The sequence below is a fragment of the Colossoma macropomum genome, unplaced genomic scaffold (genome assembly GCF_904425465.1).
Source record: "Colossoma macropomum unplaced genomic scaffold, Colossoma_macropomum, whole genome shotgun sequence".
NCBI classification, from domain to species: Eukaryota; Metazoa; Chordata; class Actinopteri; order Characiformes; family Serrasalmidae; genus Colossoma; species Colossoma macropomum.
In genome coordinates, this window is record NW_023494789.1 from 34,085,297 (window position 1) to 34,109,435 (window position 24,139).

The 24,139-nt window shown below is 39.5% G+C and overlaps 1 protein-coding gene across 5 annotated transcripts; it reads right to left on the minus strand.

Moving 5' to 3' along the window:
• Positions 1-1,839: 1,839 nt before the first annotated feature.
• On the minus strand, positions 1,840-19,542 carry LOC118808424 (monocarboxylate transporter 1-like). Of its 5 annotated transcripts, none has more exons than XM_036571086.1 (6): positions 19,381-19,542; positions 17,701-17,883; positions 9,938-10,186; positions 4,645-4,788; positions 3,748-4,533; positions 1,840-2,363 (listed from the first exon to the last, which is right to left on the minus strand). In XM_036571086.1, exons 3-6 carry the CDS (start codon positions 10,152-10,154, stop codon positions 2,137-2,139), a joined length of 1,374 nt encoding a protein of 457 aa, XP_036426979.1. In that variant the 5' UTR covers positions 10,155-10,186; positions 17,701-17,883; positions 19,381-19,542; the 3' UTR covers positions 1,840-2,136. The 5 variants fall into 5 exon arrangements, with proteins under 5 accessions (XP_036426979.1, XP_036426980.1, XP_036426978.1 ...); XM_036571087.1 differs by having other exon boundaries at positions 17,701-17,896; XM_036571085.1 differs by lacking the exon at positions 17,701-17,883.
• Between the last annotated feature and the right edge of the window lie 4,597 nt (positions 19,543-24,139).

Genomic DNA, 24,139 nt, shown 5'->3' on the forward strand with positions numbered 1-24,139 from the left:
ATCTCTGATTGACTGGTGATCTCCGTCTGGCAGCTCAGTCTGTAGCCACTAGACGTCGTTCAGTTCTAGTTTTGTCCTCTAACCTTTTCTAAGCAATTACTGCCCATTTCTGTCTGGAGAGGTTTCAAATTGTGCTCCTGATATGCAGATAAATACTCACTGGGGATCAGCTATTTATGTGTCAGCCATTACTTGACTTGAACATGAAGCAGGGATATTCAGTAATGTGGACGGCTGGTTAATCATGTGGCCCGTTCTGTGCAAATAGACACAGTGGCAGGACTGCATGTCTTTCCACCCTGCATTCTAATTGACTAGTCGACTAGTTTCTTCTCCAGAGCTCTGATCAGCCAGCTGACAGACACACTGGACAATTTATTATTTGTTTTGTTGCTACTGAACTGTAGCAGGGAATCCGAGAACCTGGGTGGCGTTTCACTAAGTGGCAATTCTCAGTTTAGCCAGTTAATTTAAACCAATGTCAAGCCTGTTCACAGTAGGAAAACAGCTGAGATACAATGTGATAAATTTCAACTTTGGGCTTAGAAGGGAATTCCACCTGATTTTCAAAATGTATCCATAAGTAAATTGTTAAGATGTAAACAAAGTTATTCAACATAGCTGCTATGAAATGCCCTTTTGTAGAGAAACTTGCAGTCAGAATTGTTCACAGTGGTGGTGTTAGGAACCAGACATCTAAAGAGTTAACTGTCTCTAAAAGCTACATTACAGATCATTATTACACCAAATGGTTGTGAATCTGCTGCCTGATGCCTGAAACATTGTTTTATAATAGTGTGATAAACTTATTTTTAAAAAATATATTTATGGAGGAGAGGTACATGCAAGGAAAAAATTCATGCAAACCACTATTTTACTATTATCAACATTACATATAAAAGCTCAGAAGATGTGTGGGTTCACTATTTGTTTTTTGCTTAGATGTGCTTTCTAAACATCACAACACCAAGTTTATACCACCACCATTGAAAAGAAATTAGTCTACAAGTCTCTCTATAATGGATAGAATTTCAGGGCAAGAACACGGATCTAAGGTCAGGTCTTACGTAATTCTATTTGGTAAGTCATAAAAGTATAAGCTGATCTCCAATCAGCATTCTTATTCTAAGAAGTACAATACAGTTGGGCCCAGGTCCTCTAATAGTGTTTCCATTTGTGTAGGGTTGGAGTCCTGATCCAGCACCTTCCTATCATTAGAATTCTGTAGTATTTGCAGGCTGTTGCTACTATAAACATAATTGATCATTGATTAAAATTACTTTGAGGCTACTTTTTTATCTAAAACAGTATATATTTTTTAGCTACTGACTAAGCAATAAACCAAGAGTATTAAATATGTTATTTCATAATTGCATTAAATATTATCAATAATGATATTAGTGTAAGGTCAAGATAAGATTTCTTTTAAATCTCAAAAATTAAAGGAAGAAGGAAAATCATTTGCTGAAGCAAGTAATGGGTCAAGATTAATCTCCAATCAGAATTACTGTCTGCAAACTACTCTACTGTCTCTAGTAGCAGATGTTTCTGCAGCCTGCTCTTGCCAAATGCTGGCAAGAATTCTCTTAAGCTTATTTACATATTTAGCAGAGTATCTGATCCAGAGTGACTTACAGTGGTAAATGAATGTAGTGTCTTATAGTTATAGCAGTGACATGCTCTCCTGAATGGGGAAATAAACCTTTAACCTCTGTGCAGGTCAATGGTGTTATCCACTATGCTATACAACCACTACTTATAAACAACTAAATATGCATGACCATGTACAACAGTAACACAAGTATTGAAACAAAAGAGAAAGACAATATCTGTTTTTCTTCTCTTTGTTTATTCTTGCATAAACATACTGTAGTGATCAATATTTTAGTTCAAGGTTAAATAGTTTATTTCTAGACTACTTTACACTTATCCATATTACTGCACAAATTCCATTGAAAATTTCCAAAAATAAGATGACACTGTATAACAAAATCCTATTCTCAAAGCATGGAGAGTGCACTGGTTATAAAAAACCTTGTGTCTGTCTTCCTGTGAATTCTGTTTGTGCATGCCATGCTAGTCATTCATAGACTAGATCACTTAGTGCACTCCTGCAGTTTTGGAAGCAGCTTATTTCTATGCCACCGTCTCCTCATTGCCAGTCTGCTTGGCTGCAGTCTCTGTGGTGTATTCATCTGACGTTTCTTTCAGCTGGGCTCTTTTAGCTTCCTCTTTTGCTTCCTTATCCAGCAGCCTGTAGTTGACGCCCATGCCGACAAAAAGAAACAAGCTTGCAACCAACAGGATTATTCCACAGCTTATGTAAGTGTATTTGTAGTCGCAGTAGATGTCATTAAATGTTCCTGTGAATGCAAATACAATATGAGCATTACGTTCCTTGTACATTCTTTAAGAATTCTGAAATGTGAAACTTCTTTTCTTCTTAATTGTTCAATTTTTACTTGCAAATGTAAACTCTTAGCAAAATTGTTTCCATATAGTGCGAAAAGGGGTTATTTGACTTGTAACAATAGTGGACTCCTTTTTAGTGCTATATAGAACCATTTTTAAAGATTCTTAACTATAGGAACTATATACACCATGTTTTGTATCGAGAAAATGATTTAATCAGGCATGAAACATTTATACAGTCAGATCATGCTTTGAGTTGTCATGGTTCTATGCATAACCATTTCCTTCACTAAAGACCCTTAAGGACCACTTTTTAAAGGGTTTTGAAGGGTTTTGCATGTCTCCATGAATGTGAAATAGCAGTCTTTAGGCTGTAACCACATGTAAACTTTCTTTTATCTTTCACATTTTTCTTTGAGGTAGCTTATGATCTGTTGACATTGCACAATGGCATTGTAGCCTCATGCAATCATCCTAAATCTAAAACCTTTGACTTGCTCTAAGGGCACCCTTGCAAGTGCAAGCAATAAAAATTACTTTGTATATTTGTATATACTGTGTATATGTGAATGAATACACAGTTTGGGAAGAAAATCTCCCCCCACATCTGGGTTTACTTAAAGGTTGATCCAGTGCCCACTGGTAAACACTAATATGAACAATTTGAACAGTCTAGCAGAAGACTTGCAAGACAAAAAATGGAACTGTGCCAGCTCATGAGTTTCAAGATGGTTGTATAAGTTGAATGGTTGTATAATAATTTTTTACAACAAGATGGGATATTATGTGTACTGCAGATTGGTGTATGATAATATAAGTTGGTTCTCCAAAGAAAAAGAATAAGAATAATTCAAAACTGTTTTGCCCTAGGCTTTCGCCTACTCCACTTCTTAAACTATCACATTGTGTCCTTCATGTGACGGCCATATCTTCTGCCTTGCCTGAACTGCTCGAGCCTACAAGCCACTGTACATCATCACTGCAGAGCAGTTACACATTAGCTTTGGACCTTTAGTGCAGGGTTGTGCCAGAGCTGCATACTCATACCACACACGGTTGCATGACATTTTCAGCTAGTAAGATAAAGAACAGCTTGGGTACAACTTTGAAGGCTGAAAACTAAACTAGTGCAGCTGATGTGTGGTAATGATAGTGAAAACTTTAAGTATTTGCAGTCTGTTACAAAAATTGTACATAATCAGTTAGTTATAGAATAAGGGCCTAAATTCTAAGTCCAAGAAAGATATTAACTTGTTAGCCTTTTGAAATTAGCCAAATGCAAATGCTCAGGTTTATAATGATTATACTCTTTAATAATCAGATTCTTAGACTTACCCAACAAGGGAGGACTAAGTAACACTGGCACACACTCCAAAATGGTCACCAGCCCCACAGCACTGGAGAAGCGCTCTGCCCCCACCAGATCCATCAGAGTCTCAAACAGCACAGACGACAGCCATCCAAACCCAAACCCAAAGAAGGCAGAATAGATAACAAACCCTGAATAGCCCACCGACAGAGGTGCAAGCACATGGCAGACACCGTTAAACAGAACAGAAGCTGCGAAGAAATACTGGACCCTGGGCCTCACCCATTTGGTGTTGGCCACTGTTCCCATTGAGGGCCGCACTACCATGTCCACTAAAGCCAGCACCGAGAGCAAAGATGCAGCCTTATCGTTTGGAATATCCTTAGTCTTGGCATAATTGCTGAGGAACACGAGGGGGGTAAAAAGTCCACAAAACATGACAACATTTCCGATTAGGTACAAGAGGAAGCCACGGTGTTTGAAGAGGGTAAGATCAATAAAACTATTGATAATCTCCATTATTGTTTTCTTCTCTGGTGAAGTGTCAGGCTTTTCCACAGCAGGCTTGGGCTTTGGCCCAATGGGCCTCATGAGAGATCCAGCTACACAGCAGTTGAGCAGAAGCCCACCCAGGATAAGTAAGCTACCCCTCAAGCCAAACTGGTCATAAAACCAGCTGTTCAAAGGAGCTAGACTGGCTAGAAATACAGGAGTACCAGCCATGGCAATTCCGTTAGCAAAAGGTCTCCTCTTGTAGAAGTATCTGCTGATCATTATAAGGGCGGGGTTGAGATTGAATGAAAGTCCGAGACCTGTTAAGACATTATAAACATAAAGACATGATAAAAAAAGTTCTCTTTTGATATACTAAAATATACTATCATTTGTAGATTCATTGTGAATTCAGTGTTCACTTAACCCACCTCCTACCATACCCACAAAGAAATATAATGCCTCCACTGTGTTGCAAAAAGAGGCAGCAATGAGTCCAAATCCTGAGAGGCAGCCCCCTAGTATCATTACAGGACGACTGCCATACCTATTCACCAGGATACTGCTGATTGGACCTGTGGATAATGAGAAGGACACAAAGCAAGGTGACGACATCAAACAAAGCTACAAGAGTCCAATGAAAACTAATCAGTTACATTCAGTTATAGCAGTGATTAGCCACGCTGGTCCTGCAGTCCCCCTGCCCTAGATATTGTGGTGTTTTCTCTGCTCTAAAACACCTGATCTAACCAATCAGCTCATTAACAAGCCCTTCCTGAATTGAAGTTGGTGTGTTAGAGCATAGAAAACACTAAACGGGCTATGTTAGGGTACTCGAAGATCAGAGTTAGGAATCACACTCTTAAAAATAAAGGCCACTAAATGCTTCTTGGCTTTAACCAGATCTTTTAATTACACTTTAGTCAGCAACTCAGACGCAACAAGCCTTTTGTTACTGAAAAACCTTCAGTCTGATGAACAGAATGAAGCGCTTTATGCAGTAAAAGAGGTGAAGCAACTTGAAACGGTTGCAAACAGACAGTGTGTATAACAAGCTTGCTAGCTAGTGCTATAGCTGTTATAGCTAAAGTTGTCAGCAATGTAACTTAAGTTACCGGTCACATTCCTTTAAACCTTCCTAAAACTTCAGCTGGATTAGCTATTATGCTAGTTAGAAACTACAGACAAGCTACGGACTAACCAACTGCTGTTCTGCCTCTTTCCTTAAAACACATTTAATGCACATATCACTTCAGTTTGGCCTTCAGACTAAGGGTCTATAATGGAAGGCTTGTTATTTAAAGCTGTGACAGATTTTTAACTCTTGTAGAATGCAATGCCTGCAGCTAATAACAAGACTAAATTAAAATTCTCTACTAAAGACTTCCACTCGTACCCCAGAGACTCAAGACTCGACTCAGACGTGTGTGAATCGAGCTGTGAATGTCTTTGTGTGGAGGCTCTTCACATCTCATTTTCATTAATAAACCTTCTTTTGAAAGTTTCTTAACTTCAAAGGACTTTTTTGGCATCTTTTACGACTGTTATAGTATCTGAGGAGTTAGTTCAGGTTGGGGAGGAGTTGAATTTGTATAACCTCCAGTACCCAATTCTATTTCTTTTTCATGCTGACTTTCCTTCCACTGTCTTAAATGCTTTTTCTGCATCAAAAATAAAGTGATCCCACATGGATATCTAACGTTAGCTGAAAGAACATATGTTGTGCAGTTAGCTCTGGGGCTAGCTGTTAGCTATATGGATAGCCTATTGCTAAAGAGTTGTGATGAAAAACTGCATATTGTGAAATGGCACTGCCTTAAGTCTTCACTTTTGTAGACCCCTTAGTGATGTCAAGGGTTTGAGGGGCTGGTGGTAGAAATGTCTCTCAACCCTTCTGAGAACTGGAATGCCTTTTCATGGTAGTGGAGTGCAAGGAGGATGTCTGAGGGTGTCGGAATAATACAGGCCATCATTGGAGGCTATATTGGCCCATTAACCCCACTCCTGTACATTGTTTACTTAACAGATCATAATGAAACTTGAAATATTGACTCTTGCCAGGCTAACACAAGGGCCCATGAGAAGCTTCTTAGAGCTAGCTTCTATTTCCAAGGTGCTATACTGCACTGCCTGTACAAAATAGAACAGATTAACTAACACTGAAATGGATTTTAGAAATACATTTCACATTAGCAAATGAAATTATTAAAAAAATTGATGAGAGGGAATTTATTGCATATATGTCCTTTGTGTGTGTTGCTCACTGTGCTTTGGTGCTAAACACAGTAAATAATTCACAATCCAGACCTCATTGCAGAATTTATGATTTTTGGACTCGCAAGACAGAATGGAACATCAAAAATGACTTACTATTACAGATTTACTATTAATGCCCAGTAATATCAGATAAGCGTCTCTAAACATTGGAAAGCACAGACGTAACATATAAACTTCAGTAAAGGATGTTTGTGTCCCATCTAGCTGAGTATTTTAAATGAATATTTTAAATATATAGAATAGCACACGAAACTTATGCTAACTGTAATTCCCTTTAGTTCCTAATAAAAGTTTTAGAATAATTGATAATTAGTCAAACTTGTCAGTACATTTGATTAATATTCATTGTTGCCCTTTCCTAGACAACATAGTATCATTTTAGTATTTATGTATATTCCAAAAACTTTTTTAAAAAACAAACAGCATGTGTCTTTGTGATAAGTCACCTGAAGAGTTAGGATGTAAAGACTCTACAACAGGACTGATAGTGGGAGCTTGAAGTGTAGATCTTATTACTACATTTTGCAACAGTTTTGCTGTTTCATCACTAAGAAAGTCTCAGTAAATGTTCTCCAATTTGTCTGTGCATTTGTACTATAAAACATACAATGTCTGTTTTAAAGGTCTTTAAGATTAAATTACAGGTAAATTGGCTCACATCAACTTAGTATTTCCAAGGCCTCAATAAACTACTCAGTTTCACAGTTTTGTTGTGTCAATTTCTTAACTACTATTTTTCAAGGATGATTTCATTTCCCATGTACCTTCAGGATAAATATCTCACCTTGAAGTGACAAATGTTCGCTCACTGTGAAAAACACTGTAAATTAAACATGAAAATGATTATTTTATAAATATTCTGAATTTTTACACCCTTTGAATCTACAGGATTGGAAGGATAGAGTGATTTTTTACAAATTGTCACTGTGCTTACTTTTATATAATTGCCATGAGCTCATGCAGTCTCAAAATGTGATGTATATAATCCTTTTCACATTGAAGACTGAATGCACAATTACTTGTTTAAATAAGATGAGCTTTAAAACTAATCAATCACAAGATCAGCTAAGCCAAAGGGAAACCACTTGATCCATCAACTGATTACCTCATTTTAGACACATATGGTTTTTGGATAGCTAGAAGCTAAATGATTAGTGGGTTATAGGGTTAGGCTAATGTTCTGTAACTGTTTGAAGTTTGACATATCCACAGCTTCAGTATTTTCATTTGCTGAGTGAAATATGTGTTCCCTGAACAGCAATACACACACACACATACACACACACACACACAATACCTTTATATAAGGTAAAATGATTGAAAGAAAAACAAAATAATTTTTGCCATGAAATAAATAAACCTGTGTGTGCCACAATTGTTGGCACCCCTAGATATTCTTAAGAGGGAAATCTAACTGAAGTATATTCCCATTTATACATTATGTTTTAAAGTTCTCCTGAATGATTATCATACTTAAATGGTCAGCCATGACTTCCTGATTAATTAGGGAATATATATGAGATGAAACAGAGGACAAGTTCCCTCAGTCATCCATCACTATGTGAAACCCCAGAAAAAAAAACAGCAATAATGCATAACAAAAGGTTGTAGAGCTGCAAAAATCAGGGAATGGCTACAAGAAAATAGCTGAACAGTTGAAAATGCCCAATTCCACTATCAGGTCAGTAATTAAGAAGTTTGAAACAATTGGAGATGTTAAGAATCTGCTGGAAAGAGGATGTATGTCTATGCTGACCCCATGCACAGTGAGGAGGATAGTTCGCATGGGCAAAGAATCTCAAGGATCACAGATGGGGAACTGCAGACATTTATTAGGTCTTGGGGTCACAACGTCTCCCAAACTACAATCAAACACCACATACATAACCACAAGTTGTGTGGGGGGTTGCCTGAAGAAAGCCTCTGCTGTCAACAAACTCAAGCTCCTACAGTTTGCCAAACATGACTGGAACATTCAGTGGGACTGTGTTGTATGGTCTGATGAGACCAAAATAGAGTTTTTTGGCAACAAACACCAGAGGTTAGTCTGCCATGCAGAAAAGTACCTCATCCCCACTGTGAAGAATGATAGTGGATCTATGATGTTGTGGCACTGTTTTTCTTCCAAAGGCCCTGGACAATTTATTCAGATACATGGTATTACAGACTCCAGCAGAAATAAAATCAAGACCTGACCTCCTCAGCCAGAAAGCTTACACTGGGCCATAGTTTGGATAATGATCCAAAGGACACCTCAAAATCAACACAAAATGGTTCACTGACCACAGAATTATGGTCATCCCAGTCTCCTGACCTAAAGCCCATAGAACACCTGTGGGATGAGCTGAAGAGGAGACTCCACAGTGTGGACGTCAGAATCTAAAGGATCTGGAGAAATTCTGTATGGAGGAATGGTCTCAGATCACTTGCCATGTGTTCTCCAGTATTATTAAGCATTATAAGAAAAGACTCAGAGCTGTAATCTTTGCAAAGAAAGGCTGCGCAAAGTATTAAATGAAGGGGTGCCAACAATTGTGACACACACAGGATTGAGAAAGATATTTATTTCCTGATAACTTCAAATTAACTGCAGCTTGCTGTATATTATAGAGTTACTGTAAAATATATTGCATTCGGAAAAAAAACGCTTAGAATCTGAACTTATGAAGACCATTATAAAACCTAATCTCAGCAGTGTAGTCTAAAGCATTTGAACAAGCGATTGCATTTATTCTGTCAACTTTAAGTCTTATTACTATCACAATGCTCATTTCATTAAGGCATGCTACAATCCTGTCTAAGATCTGAAGGACTTGCACTTCTAGTCTGCTGCACTCTGGCCATCTTAGTGGTTTTACAAAAGACACTGTAGCTTAGTGTTCTTCAAGTGTAAAGCAATTTCAAAGTGAGTAATTCAGTTCTTTTAAAGGTCTCATATCATGGAAACCAGCATATTTACAGTCATTAGCAAAGGTTTGGGCTCCCCTGGTTAAGTTGCACGTTTTGTTGATTTTCTAAGTGAAAATCCATCCATTTGCATTTAAGTTAACTGCTTTTCAAAATAAAACACGGTGCAAGGCAGCCAATCAGAACAGAGGTCATTTACATATCATCAGGCACAGTAACATTTTCATTCTAAGGGATAAATAGACATTGTAAAACAGTTGTGTAGAAATTAAAGACTGTTGTTGGTACATAACACCGCACAGTGGGGATGAAGGATGGCCTTTAACTTTTTTCTGTGTGAATGGAGAACAAAGAGTGGCAAAAACTTGTTAAAAACTTGCTATGAATTGCATTTTGCTCCTCTCTATGACCTATAATTTTGCTAAGCTTCCAAACTGAAGACTGGAATTATGATCATGGAGGCTACTAACCCCCTACATGCCCAACTTTACATACTGAAAGTGCAAAAGTATAAAGGCTAAAATAGAGTTTGTGCTTCACCTCCTGCATATATGAAGGATGCATTGATGGAGGAGATCCAGGAGACTTGACTTGTGCTGGCATTGAAGATCAATTCAATATCTCGGTAGAACACAGTGATGCACTTGGGAAAGGCATAGGAGAAACCAATAGAGATGAAGGCACCAGCCACCACTGCCCAACCCCAGCCCCCCTCCGGAGGAGTGTACCCCACAGGACCTCCAACAGCAGGCGGCATGGTGAAATCCACACAAATGGATAGTTGGTTTTCTGCATGGAGAGAAACATTAACTCTCAAAAATAGCTCTAGTTAAACCTTGAATACCACAGGTGTGTAGATTAAATTCATGTAAAAAGCTAGCTGCCAGTAGCATCTCCAAATACGTTGATTGTGCTGACTGTCGCCGCTTTTGTAGCCATTGTATTACCTTGACCATCCTTGCTGTATTTATCTATTTTTTTGCAACATGTACATTATTGAATGCTTTGCAGTAGTTTACTGTTTATTATTGTATCCTAAAACAAAATTTCACCATTAACTGCCCCATCAGGATGGAAAACAAGAACTACCAGGTTATTTCAGAGAGATACCCAGACATTTTTGCATTTGGGACCACTGTCAAACAAAATCTGCACAGGCTGCGGGACTGCATGTCAAGGAAATTAAAAATAATAACTGTTACAGGTCCCAGGCTTGGGACCCGTGGGACAGATTTTGCCCCTGAAAAACAGGGTTAAAAGGATGAGACAGAAGACATGGCTTGCTTTCACGAATGCCTCTCTGGTCTCGGTTTATTTAAACAATTCTCTTTATAAAAATATTTCTGCTTGTTTTTTTCTTTTGTTCTTTACTTAGCAAACATCACAGTTCAGTACAAAACACACAAATATTTAGCTTGCTTTCTCACATATGTCAATATAGGCTGAACATGTCCCTATCAGAGGGAGATAGCTGCATACTACAGTCCCATTTAGGCATCTTTGTCCAGTAGGTGAATACAACATCCTCAATTCACATTTTTTAGGTTTGAAGGAGATAATATTCTTAAAATACGACAGAATGTACATGTGTTAAAAGAATTGCTAAAGCTCGTGTATGTAGTCTATAACTGTGCATCCATTACATATCATGTAGCAAAGACAGAGATACAGACGAGGCTCACTTAATAACTGTTACATTGAACTCAAAAAGAAAAACATACTCAAAGTGCTAATAGTTGGCACTATTAAATCTCTTAGAACGTCTCTTACATGTAAACACATTTTGATACTCATTCACAATGTCAAAATAAAATTATAGAACTCTCTCAAACAAGTTTCAACATTTTCTTCACAGAGTTTAAGATCTTGGAGCTTAACTAAAACACAAGTAACAAAAAAGTATGTCCGCCATTTTACAACTTACAATCTGCATGTGTACATTTCTATAACCTAGTAAACCTCGACTCAATACACGTAAGTTGACACAAATGTACTAATATATGTACCCGTATGCTGTACTAACTAGTTCAGGAGAATTTTAGTGTATTTTAAACACAGTGCTCACCTGAAAAACAGGGTTGAAAGGATGAGACAGAAGACGTGGCTTGCTTATACGAATGCCTCTCTGGTCTGAGAGTAAATTTCAAGACTACCGTAAATAATCACAGCACAGCAAGCGCTACACTGCCCCCTTCTGGTAGCATCAGGGAATAGCAGGGGTACCTGCATTCTATTACCAAGCTTAGAATTGAAGTGCATTGAGAAGAGGATTAAAATGGCAGATTTAACAAAATTTAACTAACAATAATAATAATAATAATGATAATAATGTAAAGGAAACACACAAACACAAAAGTGACCACACTATGTGGGTGTCACACGATCCCGGACAAAACAAAATGGCTCCTGACATTACCAAAAATCCATTTACTTAACTTTATACATCACTATTCAGATTTATGAACGCAACCCACTTTCTAGTATACTGACACAGGTATTGGGTACATTGAAGCTGATGTGTGCTGAAGTGTAGGATATGGGTGGGGAATATAATAGTGTGGAATTCCCCACACTGGTGTGTATGTGGCCTCAAAAACCCCTATGGTGTTAAGTGTGTGGTCTAAGTTCAGGCTGACCTAATGTGGGGTAGGTAATCCTCTGTGTTGGTCTCCTATTTCGTGTAGATCTCCTAACTGACTGGGACCAACTGTCAGTATTAGGGGTCAGAGTAGGACTGAAAGAATTATGCATTAGTACATGGTCAACCTCTTGCTCAGGCTCGCTCTCAGCATCTATCAGTCCTGGGTCTGCCAGGAAGTATTCTGCTTCACTTTCTCCACCCAGGTGATTTGTTTTCTCTGTTTCCCTTGCAGGTATCTTCTCTCGGGTAAGTTCTCTCTCTATTACAGGTTCGTCAATGACAGAGCTTCTATCAGGAATGTAGGTAAGTACTGTTTCTTTTCTTTTTTCTCTAATAGGTGTTCTTTGGACTGGGATCCTTGGCTGAGCGTAGGCAGGTACACAACTGCTTTGATTGTCACAGACAGGTGTTCTCTCAGACACTCCTTGCTCCCTTCTCAAGGGTACTCTTAACCAATATGTAGGCCCCTCTTCATCATCAGTTTCGCTGTTTGAGGCTTATTCTTTAGGACTCTCAGGCTTTGTGTGTTTGTTTCGCTTCCTCTTTTGTGGTGGTGCTGGGGTCAGAGGTAGGTCTGCCGATAAGTCATTAACTAGGTGCAGAAGGTTTCGGTGTAAAATACGTACTTTTGACGCATCATTTTCAGGAGGTACCTTGTATACAGGCCTGTCATACATTTGTTTTTAACCACATGAATGGTATCTTCCCAAAATGATCTCAACTTTCCAGGCCCGTCTGTTTCCCTCAAATTTCATACCAACACACGGTCGCCTGGCTGTAAGAGCACTCCCCTCAGATGCTGATCGTAGTAATGTTTCCCTCGTGCACTAGATCGCCGTCCATTTTCTGATGCAATGCAGTAGGCCTCAGTCATTCTCTCTCCATTTTTCAGCATAACCCTTTGGCGTCCGAGCCTCTTCATCTGACACAAGATTGAACAGGAAATCAACTGGGAGACCTGGATGCCGTCCGTATAAAAAAAGAATGGAGAATACTCGGTTGCCTCGTGCCATGTACAGTTATAGGCATGTACAATTTGCGGCAGATGTTCTTTCCATCGGCTTTTCTCCTTCTCCTCTAGCGCTATCAACATTTGTAACAGAGTTCTGTTGAATCTTTCAGCAGGACTGCCCTGCGGATGGTAGGGAGTTGTTCTTGAGTGCCCTACCCCTGCCAGTTTTTGCCATGTTCGAAATAGTTCGTTTTCGAACTCACAGCCTTGATCGTGGTGCAGCTTTGCAGGACAGCCAAATTGGAGAATAAAATCATCAAAGATTCTCTCAGCAGCTGTTCTTGCAGACTTATCCTTGGTTGCATACACCTGTGCAAACATTGTAAAATGGTCCACCATGACCAGTACATACTCATACCCAACTCCTTGCTTCATGTCATTAGTCAATACTTTGCATGTCTCTTTTAGCTTTAGTACTGGGCCAACAACTGAATCTGATCTTTGAGCTTTTGCTAGCTCATCATGGTCGATTGCTGGCATGAGTTTCATACCACTCTGTTCGGGTAAGTCACGTGTGGCCAAGTTAAGTACTGCAACCCATGCAACGTCTTGGTTCTTTGCGGCATTGCCACCTTTCCATACTGCACCGACAGCTTCTCGAGTCAATTCCTCTGTCCACTCATTGACATACGTGTCCATTTCAAGAGGGCACCTAGACAATGTGTCAGCGTCCACATTCACTTTGCCTGGTCAATACTTGATGTTAAATCTGAAGTCAGTTAGTTCACCAATCCACCTATGACTCACAGCATTCAACTTGGCTGTGCTCAGGACGTAAATTAAGGGATTATTGTCTGTATATACTGTGGAATGTGGGGCATAGAACAAATAATCCCTGAACTTATCACAGATACCCCACTTTAAGGCTAGGAATTCAAGCTTCCCTGAATGAAGCTTGTAGTTCCTTTCAGCCAGAGTGAGGGTTCTTGACCCATACCCAATAACTCTCATCCTACCATTCTGCCGCTGATACAGGACTGCTCCAAGCGCCTTCTCTCATGCATCGGTGTGAAGCGTAAATGGTAGGCTGAAATCCGGATAGGCAAGTACAGGTGGGTTGACTAACATATCGATCAGTCTCTCCAGGACTTGTTCATGTTCCTTAGTCCATTCTATAGGGGTCCGTGATGGCCACTGAGCACCTTTTTTTACTTCTCGCTTAGACTTACTTTGTCGTGTCTCCACCTTTCCATCCTTCACTTGCAGCAGCTCATACAGTGGACCAGGAAGGCAGGAAAAATCCTGTGTATATGAGTGGTAGTAGCTTAGAAAGCCAAGAAGTCTACGGACATCACCCACTGTACTAGATGTTTTACCTCGCAAGGCAGTAACAGCCTCGATGTCTTTGGGGTCAATGCGAACACCTTCAGCCGAAACCAGTCACCCCACATACCTCACCTCTCGCTTAAATAGCTCGCACTTGGTAGGTCTTAACTTCACGCCATGACTCTGCAAGACTCTCAGGACCTTCCTTAGTACTTCGACATGATCTTCAAAGCATAACAGAGAACATCATCCAGGTAGGGGATGCAGCACTCATCCCAGAGAGCGTCAAGTATTCCTTCCATACTCCTTTGGAACGCATCTGGTGCATTCGTCAGGCCAAAAGGGATCCGCACCCATTTATGTAGGCCCCATGGTGTGATGAAGGCTGTCAAATGACGCGACCCCTCAGCCATGAATCCCTGATGGTTTGCTTTTCCCTGGTCCAGGACTGAAAACCATGAATACCCACAAAGAGTATAAAAGAGGTCCTGGATCCGTGGAAGAGGGAATCTGTCAGGTACTGTTTTTGGTTTAAAAGTCAGTAATCGATGCACAGCCTGAGCATGCAATCTTTCTTCTTTACACACACGACAGGCGCAGAATACGGGCACTTAGATTTCACTATCCAGCCTTGTGCTAGCAGATCTTGGATGTATTGCTTCACTTCTTGACGGGTGTGGTTTTGGGATGGATGTGTATGGATGCTGGACTGGGATGTCATCTTTTAATGTGATGGAGAGCTGTAGACTGGGAATACACCCCATATCATTATCATCATGAGCAAAAGCAAAAGACTCCTCATACAATATTTTCCTTACTACGTTTTGTTGCTCCTCAGCAAGATGGCTAATGTCAACGGGAGGATTTCATCGACTGGCCAACTCTCTTTGGTCAAGCTCAGGAACCAGTTCAGATTTTGGTCTGCTCACCTCCGTAGTGGAAAGCTGTTTGCAGGGCTCTAGCTGGTCTGTGGCCACTATTGCTGCTAAGGACTGGACACATCCAAGTGTAGTTCGGCAGGGCAGAGTGACATCATGTTTATCGTGGTTGCCTATTAGAACATTGACAAATGAGCTCGCAGCGTGACAGACATCAATTAATCCATCTCCCACATCCAACTCTTCTAATCGCACACTCTCCTCACTTGGCTCAAACAGAAGAACAGAGACTGAAGACTCAAGGGTGTCTGGTAGTTTACATCTGACATGTGCTACTTGGACAGCCCGAATGACAATGTCCTGGTAGCCTACCTTCACCAGGGCTTGGTCTACCCTATCAGCTCTCTTTGTCTGAATAAAGTTCACAATTGCATTAGCTTGATCATTTTCTATTTCCATTGCTCCACTCAGCAGATTAGCAATCATGGCCAGGACTTTTGCCCCTCTCTGTTGCCCCTTTATCAACTGCTCTATAACGTTGAATCCAAGTATGTGGGAGTTCCAATGGCATGCTACCCACCAAAAATGGCACTTGTATGGACAGATTTGGGTCACTATTGCCAGGGAGATTCACTGGAACCTCGACCCAGCTATCAAAGGGAACTGTCTCTCCATTAACAGCCAGCACACTGAGGGGTTTGGTGCCCATAAACTCACTGAGTGGTCTAACTGTGTGGTCAGGCAGATACATCTGCCTCCATTTACGATCCAGAATACTCACTTGTGCTCCTGTATCAAGCAGAGCATTGGCGGCATACCCGTTCATGTACCACTTAAGCAAGCATTTGTTACCCACAAGCTCAGCGACCATGTTATGTGTAGAGTCAGCCATACAGGAAACATGGTGAGAGGCTGTACAGTTGACACTGGCATGATTGAGCTCAGGTTGGCTTGACTCTGCCTGTTGCTGTGGTCGTCTTGTTCAGAGTCAAGGGCTGGAAATGACTTTCTCCTTGCGTCTGCTTCTTTAAACACCCTACTGCCCTGTGTCCTTCCTCCCCACAGGCAAAACAGTGACTGCAACCAGTGACACCCCGTTCTATACATCTGGGGCAGCAGTAAGTTCTCACTGTGGGTTGTGGAAACGTCTTACTCGCTGTACACTTACAAAAAGACTCTGGATGTCTGACTTGTTTCATGGTCTCAATAACATTTGTCAGAGCTTCAACTTGAGCACTAAGCTCTTGTAACATCTTTGCTTGGCTTTTAACTGTGACGCTGGCACTTTTCTCTTTTTTGCTCTCTGTTACAGTCTCAATCTGAGCACTGCGAGCTACGGTCACCTTCTGACGTGGGATGTGGCCCAATCTACGCTGCCTCTCACTCTCATCCCTCATCATCTTGATCACGTGTCTCAGCAGTGCCTCATCTGATATGGTAGGATCGGACAGCAGAGGCTTCAGTTCACTCCTTACATCGCTGTATTTGGGAGCTATCCCTTGATGAATTGTGTGGAGAAACACATTCTGAATATTCTGAGGTTCATACTCAATATCTGTATTAGTCTGTTTGGATGCAAACAGCAAAACTTTTTGCTTCAAGCCAATTAGTCTGTATAAAAACTGCTGGGGCGTTTCGTTCTCATATTGTTTGGTGCTCATAAGCTCTTGGAAAAGCTCAGTACTGTTCTTTTCACCTAAGTGCGACTGGAGAAAACTCTTCATCTCTGCCACAGTCAAATCAGCTTTACTGATTGGCATGTCCTTGAACTGTCCTGGTCTACTGATGCAAAGCACACCTTGAATAATCTCACTTTCAGTGTTGTTTGCTTTAAGGCCCTCCTCAATTTGTTTGCACAGGCTGCTGTAGCTGATGTCAGATGTGGTGTCACCTATCTGACCCCCACCCCATGCCCTGCGTGTGACTGCCCACTTAGTTCAGGACTGACAGACGACATTTGAAATGCAGCCAGCTTTCTACCTAATTCTTCATAGCTAGCCAGCCACTGCTGGTATTCAGATGTATGAGTACTGGAGCTAGATGTAGACGTTGTCACTGGTAACCAATTACTAGCAGCACAATCTACATTTGCAGGTGGGTGTTGCGGTGTGTGGCTTATGTGTACTGGGGGGGGCAGTGCTTGCTCTGAACCATCAACTGTAACCTCTAAACCCACTGGAGGACTCACCACAGTAGTTACACGGCCCTCGATAAGATCATCAACAGCATCTTTTAAAAGTAACAGATGTGAAAACCCTGTGTCCTCTAGGTCAAGCAAAGTCTTACACTGCATATAAGAACAGATGTAATCGATGCATCCTTCCTCATCACCTCTTACTACTGTCATTTCAGTTTAGGTACCTCTGAGATGGTCTTGCTGATTTGAAAGAGTTCGTCAGCTGTCAAGGTATGTGAACTCTTCCGAACCTTCCAAACCAGTCCCTTCCTTTCACTATCCTCACTCGCCATGTTGTGCACCCCCCTGATGACCACTACCACTGCTTACGTGCTGCCTTGAACTTCACCAGCCTTGTGAGTCACCACCACGCACTTGATCGTCTCTGCAAATGCTCGTCTTAGGGTTCGTCGATTTGTAGACCAGCATCACCGGCTCGATGCTGAGCCCAGCGGTGCCTCCAAAAATCTGTTACAGGTCCCAGGCTTGGGACCCGTGGGACAGATTTTGCCCCTGAAAAACGGGGCTGAAAGGATGAGAGAGAAGACGTGGCTTGCTTTCACGAATGCTTCCCTGGTCTCGGTTTAATTCTCTTTATAAAAATATTTCTGCTTGTTTTTTTCTTTTGTTCTTTGCTCAGCAAACATCACAGTTCAGTACAAAACACACAAATATTTAGCTTGCTTTCTCACATATGTCAATATAGGCTGAACATGTCCCTATCAGAGGGAGATAGCTGCATACTACAGTCCCATTTAGGCATCTCTGTCCAGTAGGTGAATACAACATCCTCAATTCACATTTTTTTAGGTTTGAAGGAGATAATATTCTTAAAATACGACAGAATGTACATGTGCTAAAAGAATTGCTAAAGCTCGTATGCAACTGTGCATCCATTACATATCATGTAGCAAAGACAGAGATACAGACGAGGCTCACGTAATAACTGTGTTATATTGAACTCAAAGAGAAAAACATACTCGAAGTGCTAATAGCTGGCACTATTAAATCTCTTAGAATGTCTCTTACATGTAAACACATTTTGAAACTCATTCACAATGTCAAAATAAAATTACAGAACTCTCTCAAACAAGTTTCAACATTTTCTTCACAGAGTTTAAGATCTTGGAGCTTAGCTAAAACACAAGTAACAAAAAAGTATGTCCGCCATTTTACAACTTAGAATCTGCATGTGTACATTTCTATAACCTACTAAACCTCGACTCAATGCACGTAAGTTGACACAAATGTACTAATATATGTACCCGTTCAGGAGAATTTTAGTGTATTTTTAACACAGTGCTCACCTGAAAAACAGGATTGAAAGGATGAGACAGAAGACGTGGCTTACTTTCACAAATGCCTCTCTGGTCTGAGAGTAAATTTCAAGACTACCGTACATAATCACAGCACAGCCAGCGCTACACTGCCCCCTTCTGGTAGCATCAGGGAATAGCAGGGGTACCTGCATTCTATTACCAAGCTTAGAATTGAAGTGCATTGAGAAGAGGATTAAAATGGCAGATTTAAAAAAATTATAATAATAATAATATAAAGGAAACACACAAACACAAAAGTGACCACACTTTGTGGGTGTCACATAACCACTTTATCAGTCTAATTATATTTTAATGAAAATATAATAATTTCTTGTGTTGTTCCTTAGTTTTTTTATGGTGACCACACTCTTAAAAAAGTTAGTTCTTCAAGTGTTCTTCAGTCAAGACAATGGTTCTATGTAGAACCTTGAACATTCAAAGAACCATTTGCATGCCTGAATGTTTTCTTACATAGTGAAATCATTCTTTAGATTGATGGAGAATGTGTTGTATATGGTTCAGTATAAAACCTTTTTGAAAATGGCTCTATGTAGCATAAAAAAGGGTTCTTGTATTCTTATGATGTCAAGCTTGTAACAATAGAAGGACCATTTTTGGTGCCCTACAGAACCACTTTCAAAAAGCTAATGGTAGTAAGTTAATTGAGTCATACAACAATGTTGTGACATACCTGTTTAGTGTTCTTTGTCTTCCCTTTTCTTCAGCTTCTCATCATACATTTGGGCTGTTTCATTATAAACCACAACCGCAAAGTAAACTTTCTGGCTTTCACTGAAATGCCACTCACCGCCAATCCCCCTCAGTACTAATCACAGCAGTCATGTGACTTGCTGCTGCCAGTTAAGAACTCAATGTGTGATTGTTATTGTTACGCTAATGCATACATAGACTGTTTCCTGTGTACACAACAAGCTTAATGTTTTCAAATCATGGCTAGAACTTCCATGAAATTCTGCACAGCGCAAATCACCAGGTGGGCAAAGTCTGCATTAACATAGCTCTCCTGTTGTTTTCCCCTGATGACAGGCAGCCGAACTTCTTACTGCAATCTGAAATTAATGGAAACCCACAGCTTTTAGTTACTGACAGCCTATTTTTAAAACTTCAGTCCCCTGAGAACTGTTTTTATCTGAAGAACCCTAAAATATTGCTGATCCTATCAGGACACTAGATTCAATAATTTTATAACCATTGCTAAGATGGGTTTAAGACCAAGGCAGAACTTCAAGAACATAGGCCACATCTTTATTGAAAAATTGCTAATCCTAAACTGAAAAAGTGATACCACTTGCCATCAGGTGATAAACATTTGTTCTGTGCCTGTGTTATGTCTGGCTGTGACTAAATGGATAGAGTTACCAAAAAGGGTTCTATATAGTACCAAAAACAATTATTCTTCTAATAATAGCAGCACCATTCTTGCTATTTAGAACCATTTTAAAAAAGGTTCATTAAAGAACCAAACACAACAGGTTTTCCATCACAGAGAAGAACCATTCAACCATAGTAAAAACATATATGCATTCAAATGATTCTTTGAGCATTCAAATGATTGAAATAATTCTTTGAGTGTGTAGGGCATAGCTACTAATAGTAGTAGGTTTCCATTATCTCTGCAGTTTCAAGTGGAGAATCCTAAGCATTCTTCCACTGAAATCCAATGATGTTAGTTTGAAGGTAATCTATGCAAAAGTCATTATGAAAATGCTTGCTGGCTTTCAAGGGGAATTGCTCTGATTTTTAGAAATTTCTGTATAATTAAATTCAATCAAGATATAAACAAAGTCATTCAGAGTAGTTTGATGTGAAATACTTCACTCTAGAGAAACCTACCATGTCATGATTGTTCACAGTGGTGGTGATAGGAAACAAACGTCTGAATAATTTAATGCCTTTAAAAGCTACTTTACAGAAAGTTATTACATGAAATGGTTATGGATATGCTACATAATGCCCAAGACATATCAGTTTTATTTTTAAATTTCCAGTCTATTTAGGGCAGAGAGGTACAGGCATTGTAGAGCAAAATACTACCCAAAGAAACCTTTTCAGATTTACCACTAATTTATCATCACTGTAACATATACAAACTCAGAAGATCACTGGTAGCTTTGGATAATGAATAAATTACCAGATATGCACTGTAGAGACTGTAACGCTTGGTTCCTATTACCACCACTGTAAGGAAATCAGTGTCAGTACGTTTCACTATGAAGTACAATTTCACATTACACCATTCTAGACGACTTTGTTTACATCTCAGTAATTTAATTATTTCTAAATTCTGAAAAAATAAGTGGAATTCCCCTTTAAAATACATTTAGGGTTATATCCTAGTCAATGATTTTGGCTTGAAGGCACTAGGAGCAGTATTCATTTAAAACCCACATAATGAAAATGAACACACAAACGAGCCAGCTAGATGAACTTAAACATGATGGTAATTTAATTAAGACAGTGTCAATGCTGTCAGCTAAATTTTGCTCTATGTTCATAACATTTTAGCACACATTTTAAAATGACAAGATTAATAATTGCTAGAAGATTCTATGTTCTGCCTGCATTGGCTATGTTTACATGCACTGTACTGCTCTAGTATTACTTGGAATATGGCAATATTCCGTGTAAAGCTTTACTCAACACTTGTTTTGTAAAGCGCTTTGGTTGGAGAGAGAGGTGGAACATTCCACAGTTTTTAGACAGGACTATAGTGGTATAATTAGTATAGCACTTCTGTGACCTTTGGAGTTCTCTTGCTGCTGCTGTTCATACCTAATACATATAATGTTTTATGGAGTTTTGAGTTTTGAAGTTTTGAAGTGTCGTTTGTCGGAGACATAACAACTAATATTACGTTATGTGCAGTACTGTGCAAGTTAGAGACCACCCTTCATTTATTTAATTTCCAGTCAAAATGGCCATTAAGCACAAGTTATTCATTTTTTCAGGAGATATTTCTGAGGAAAATTAGATATAAGACAATCAACTTGAACAAGTCAAAGGAAAAATGAACAAAATATAGGAGCTTCAAAAAAATTTTAAAAGATAAATAGAAAATGGGACAACCATACAAGATCTGGCAGACCAACAAAATTGTCACCATCAGATAAACAGCACTTTGAATGAAAGGAGAAAAGCAAGTTCCACTCTTGCTTCAGGTGGAAAAATCCAAAAGTGTTTCTGTCCATCCTTCCACTGTGAGAAGACAACACTATGAGTGCAAAAGAAAGTGTAGCTGTTAAGAAGTCATCAATGAGAAAAGGAAACAGCCAAAAAAGAAGAAAATTTGCTATTCAAACAAAGAAGGTGCCGGAGATCTCAGAACTGGACTGACCACCCCAGAGTCCAGACCTCAACATCATTCAATGTGTTTGGGATTATGTGGATCATGAGAGTCAGATAATGCAAATAGCTTCTAAGACTGGACTTTGGAGGTGTGAAAAAATATCCCTGCAGATTTATTTTAAAAACTGAAAGCAAAACCTTTGAAAAGAATGGAAGCTGTTAGCTGAACACACTAAATACTGCAACTGATATTATATATAGCGTAGGAGGCTTTTTTGTAATTTTCTGTTCAGTTTATATTTTCTACTTTTCTGCCTGGTGCTGAAAAAATGAATAACTGGTACTCAACGGCTGCCTCACCTTGAAATGAAATAAATAAAGGGTGGTCTTTAACTTGCACAGCACTGTAGTTAGAGGTGTACTTTTCAGTCCAGACAAGAATATTACACCTCAGTGCACAGAGATGCTGAATAGCACAGAACAAAAGAAGAGAACAATTCAGGTACTAGACAAAGATACTAAGGTTTTAGTACCTGCACAGCCATTGCTGAGATGTAGACTGACCTTCATGGTAACAGTGTGTAGATCAAAAACAGCCAAAAAACAGAAAGCACCTGAGCACTTGAACCTATTGTTTTGCTAAACTGCATGTTATAATTTAAACTAATATAATTTCTTTTTCTACTGAAACATGTTGTGGTGCAATGCTTTTTTCTGCTTTTTCTGCTTTTCCTCTTATGTCATCACAAAAGAACAGTAGACCTGTGTCTCATTATCTGCAACAAGAACACTGTGTATTGTGTTACAGGCTCAAAATCTGCAATGAAACATTCTCCCATTGCAAAGGGTAGCCTATGAATCATCATTACCCCTCCAAACACTTTCAATGATTCCTATCCTGCACAGTCAGAGGGCCAGCACAGAAAAAATAGAAGCTCTGAATGCAAGCTTCTCACACAGCAGGAGAATCATCACCTGTGGTCTAACCCAACAAGAGAAGCAACACCACTGAAGTTACCTGGGTTCATATCAAACACAGAAAACCAATCCACTGATGCGGAGATATTTAAATAATGTATGCTAACTGTTTTAGTAGAGATATTTACAGGCCAGTCTCAGTGTTACTCTCCATAGAAAAAAGCGTAGAATCAGATTTTCTGTACCTTTCTCAAAATTTAATCTTATGGCATAGCAGGCAGCTCTCATAAAATCAGCAATGCAGGGGTTTGGTTTTAAGAAAACATCACCAACACCTATAGCAGGCAGCTCTCATACAATCAGCAATGCAGGGGTTTGGTTTTAAGAAAACATCACCAACACCTATAGCAGGCAGCTCTCATACAATCAGCAATGCAGGGGTTTGGTTTTAAGAAAACATCACTGATACCTGGCAGGGCCAGAATAATGTCAAACACTGTTAACTGCATAATGATGCACTTTAGAGGAACACAGTCAGGGAGACTTTTATCTCTCCTTTCTTTCTTTTTTCGGTTAGCATTTCAGTCTTGTTTACAAAACACAGGGAATTTCAGACAGAAGGAGAACTGGATTTATCAGGAGGATTTTCAGCCCAATGAAAAAATAAAATTACTTCTAAAACTTCAGTGGTGCATCTTGCATGAAACTGTCAGAAACAGTGGTGGTCCAAGCTACAGTACTGAACAAATAACAGAGACCATTCGAAATAAATTAAGTTCTATTTAAAAGGGCCGTTCAGTTATTTTTTTCAGGAGATCAAATTTCAGATAATAAGTTTGCATAGGAAAGTGTGAAATCAGATGAAAATAAGTGAAAAAACTGGAGTTACAGATATAGAGAAAATGAAAACTCCTACAAACCTAGACCACCATAGCTTTGCCCAGCATATGAACACTACCAAACTAGACCACCTGTCTGTAGCTTCCTGTCATTCGTTCATTCATTTATCCAAACACCATTACATGGTAAAGCTAGATAATGATTTTAGTTCTGTAGAACTAAGAACTAGAGAGCTGTCAATCAAGCTGTTCATTAGTCATGCCCACACAGTTCTCCGATAGGTATGATCAGCGGTTTTTAAGCCATGTTTTATCATATTACATTTTATCTTTTTCATTCAAGCTTTGCTGGGTGTTTGATAGAATGCTCAAGTTTAGTATCATAGA

Excerpts from the sequence above, each read along its gene's own strand:
- LOC118808424 (XM_036571085.1), bottom strand. The coding sequence starts at position 10,154 with ATGCCGCCTGCTGTTGGAGGTCCTGTGGGGTACACTCCTCCGGAGGGG. Across the intron at positions 4,789-9,937 it reads ATCCTTCATATATGCAGGAG|GTCCAATCAGCAGTATCCTG; the intron begins GTGAAGCACAAA and ends CATTATCCACAG. Across the intron at positions 2,364-3,747 it reads ACTTAGTCCTCCCTTGTTGG|GAACATTTAATGACATCTAC; the intron begins GTAAGTCTAAGA and ends TTGCATTCACAG.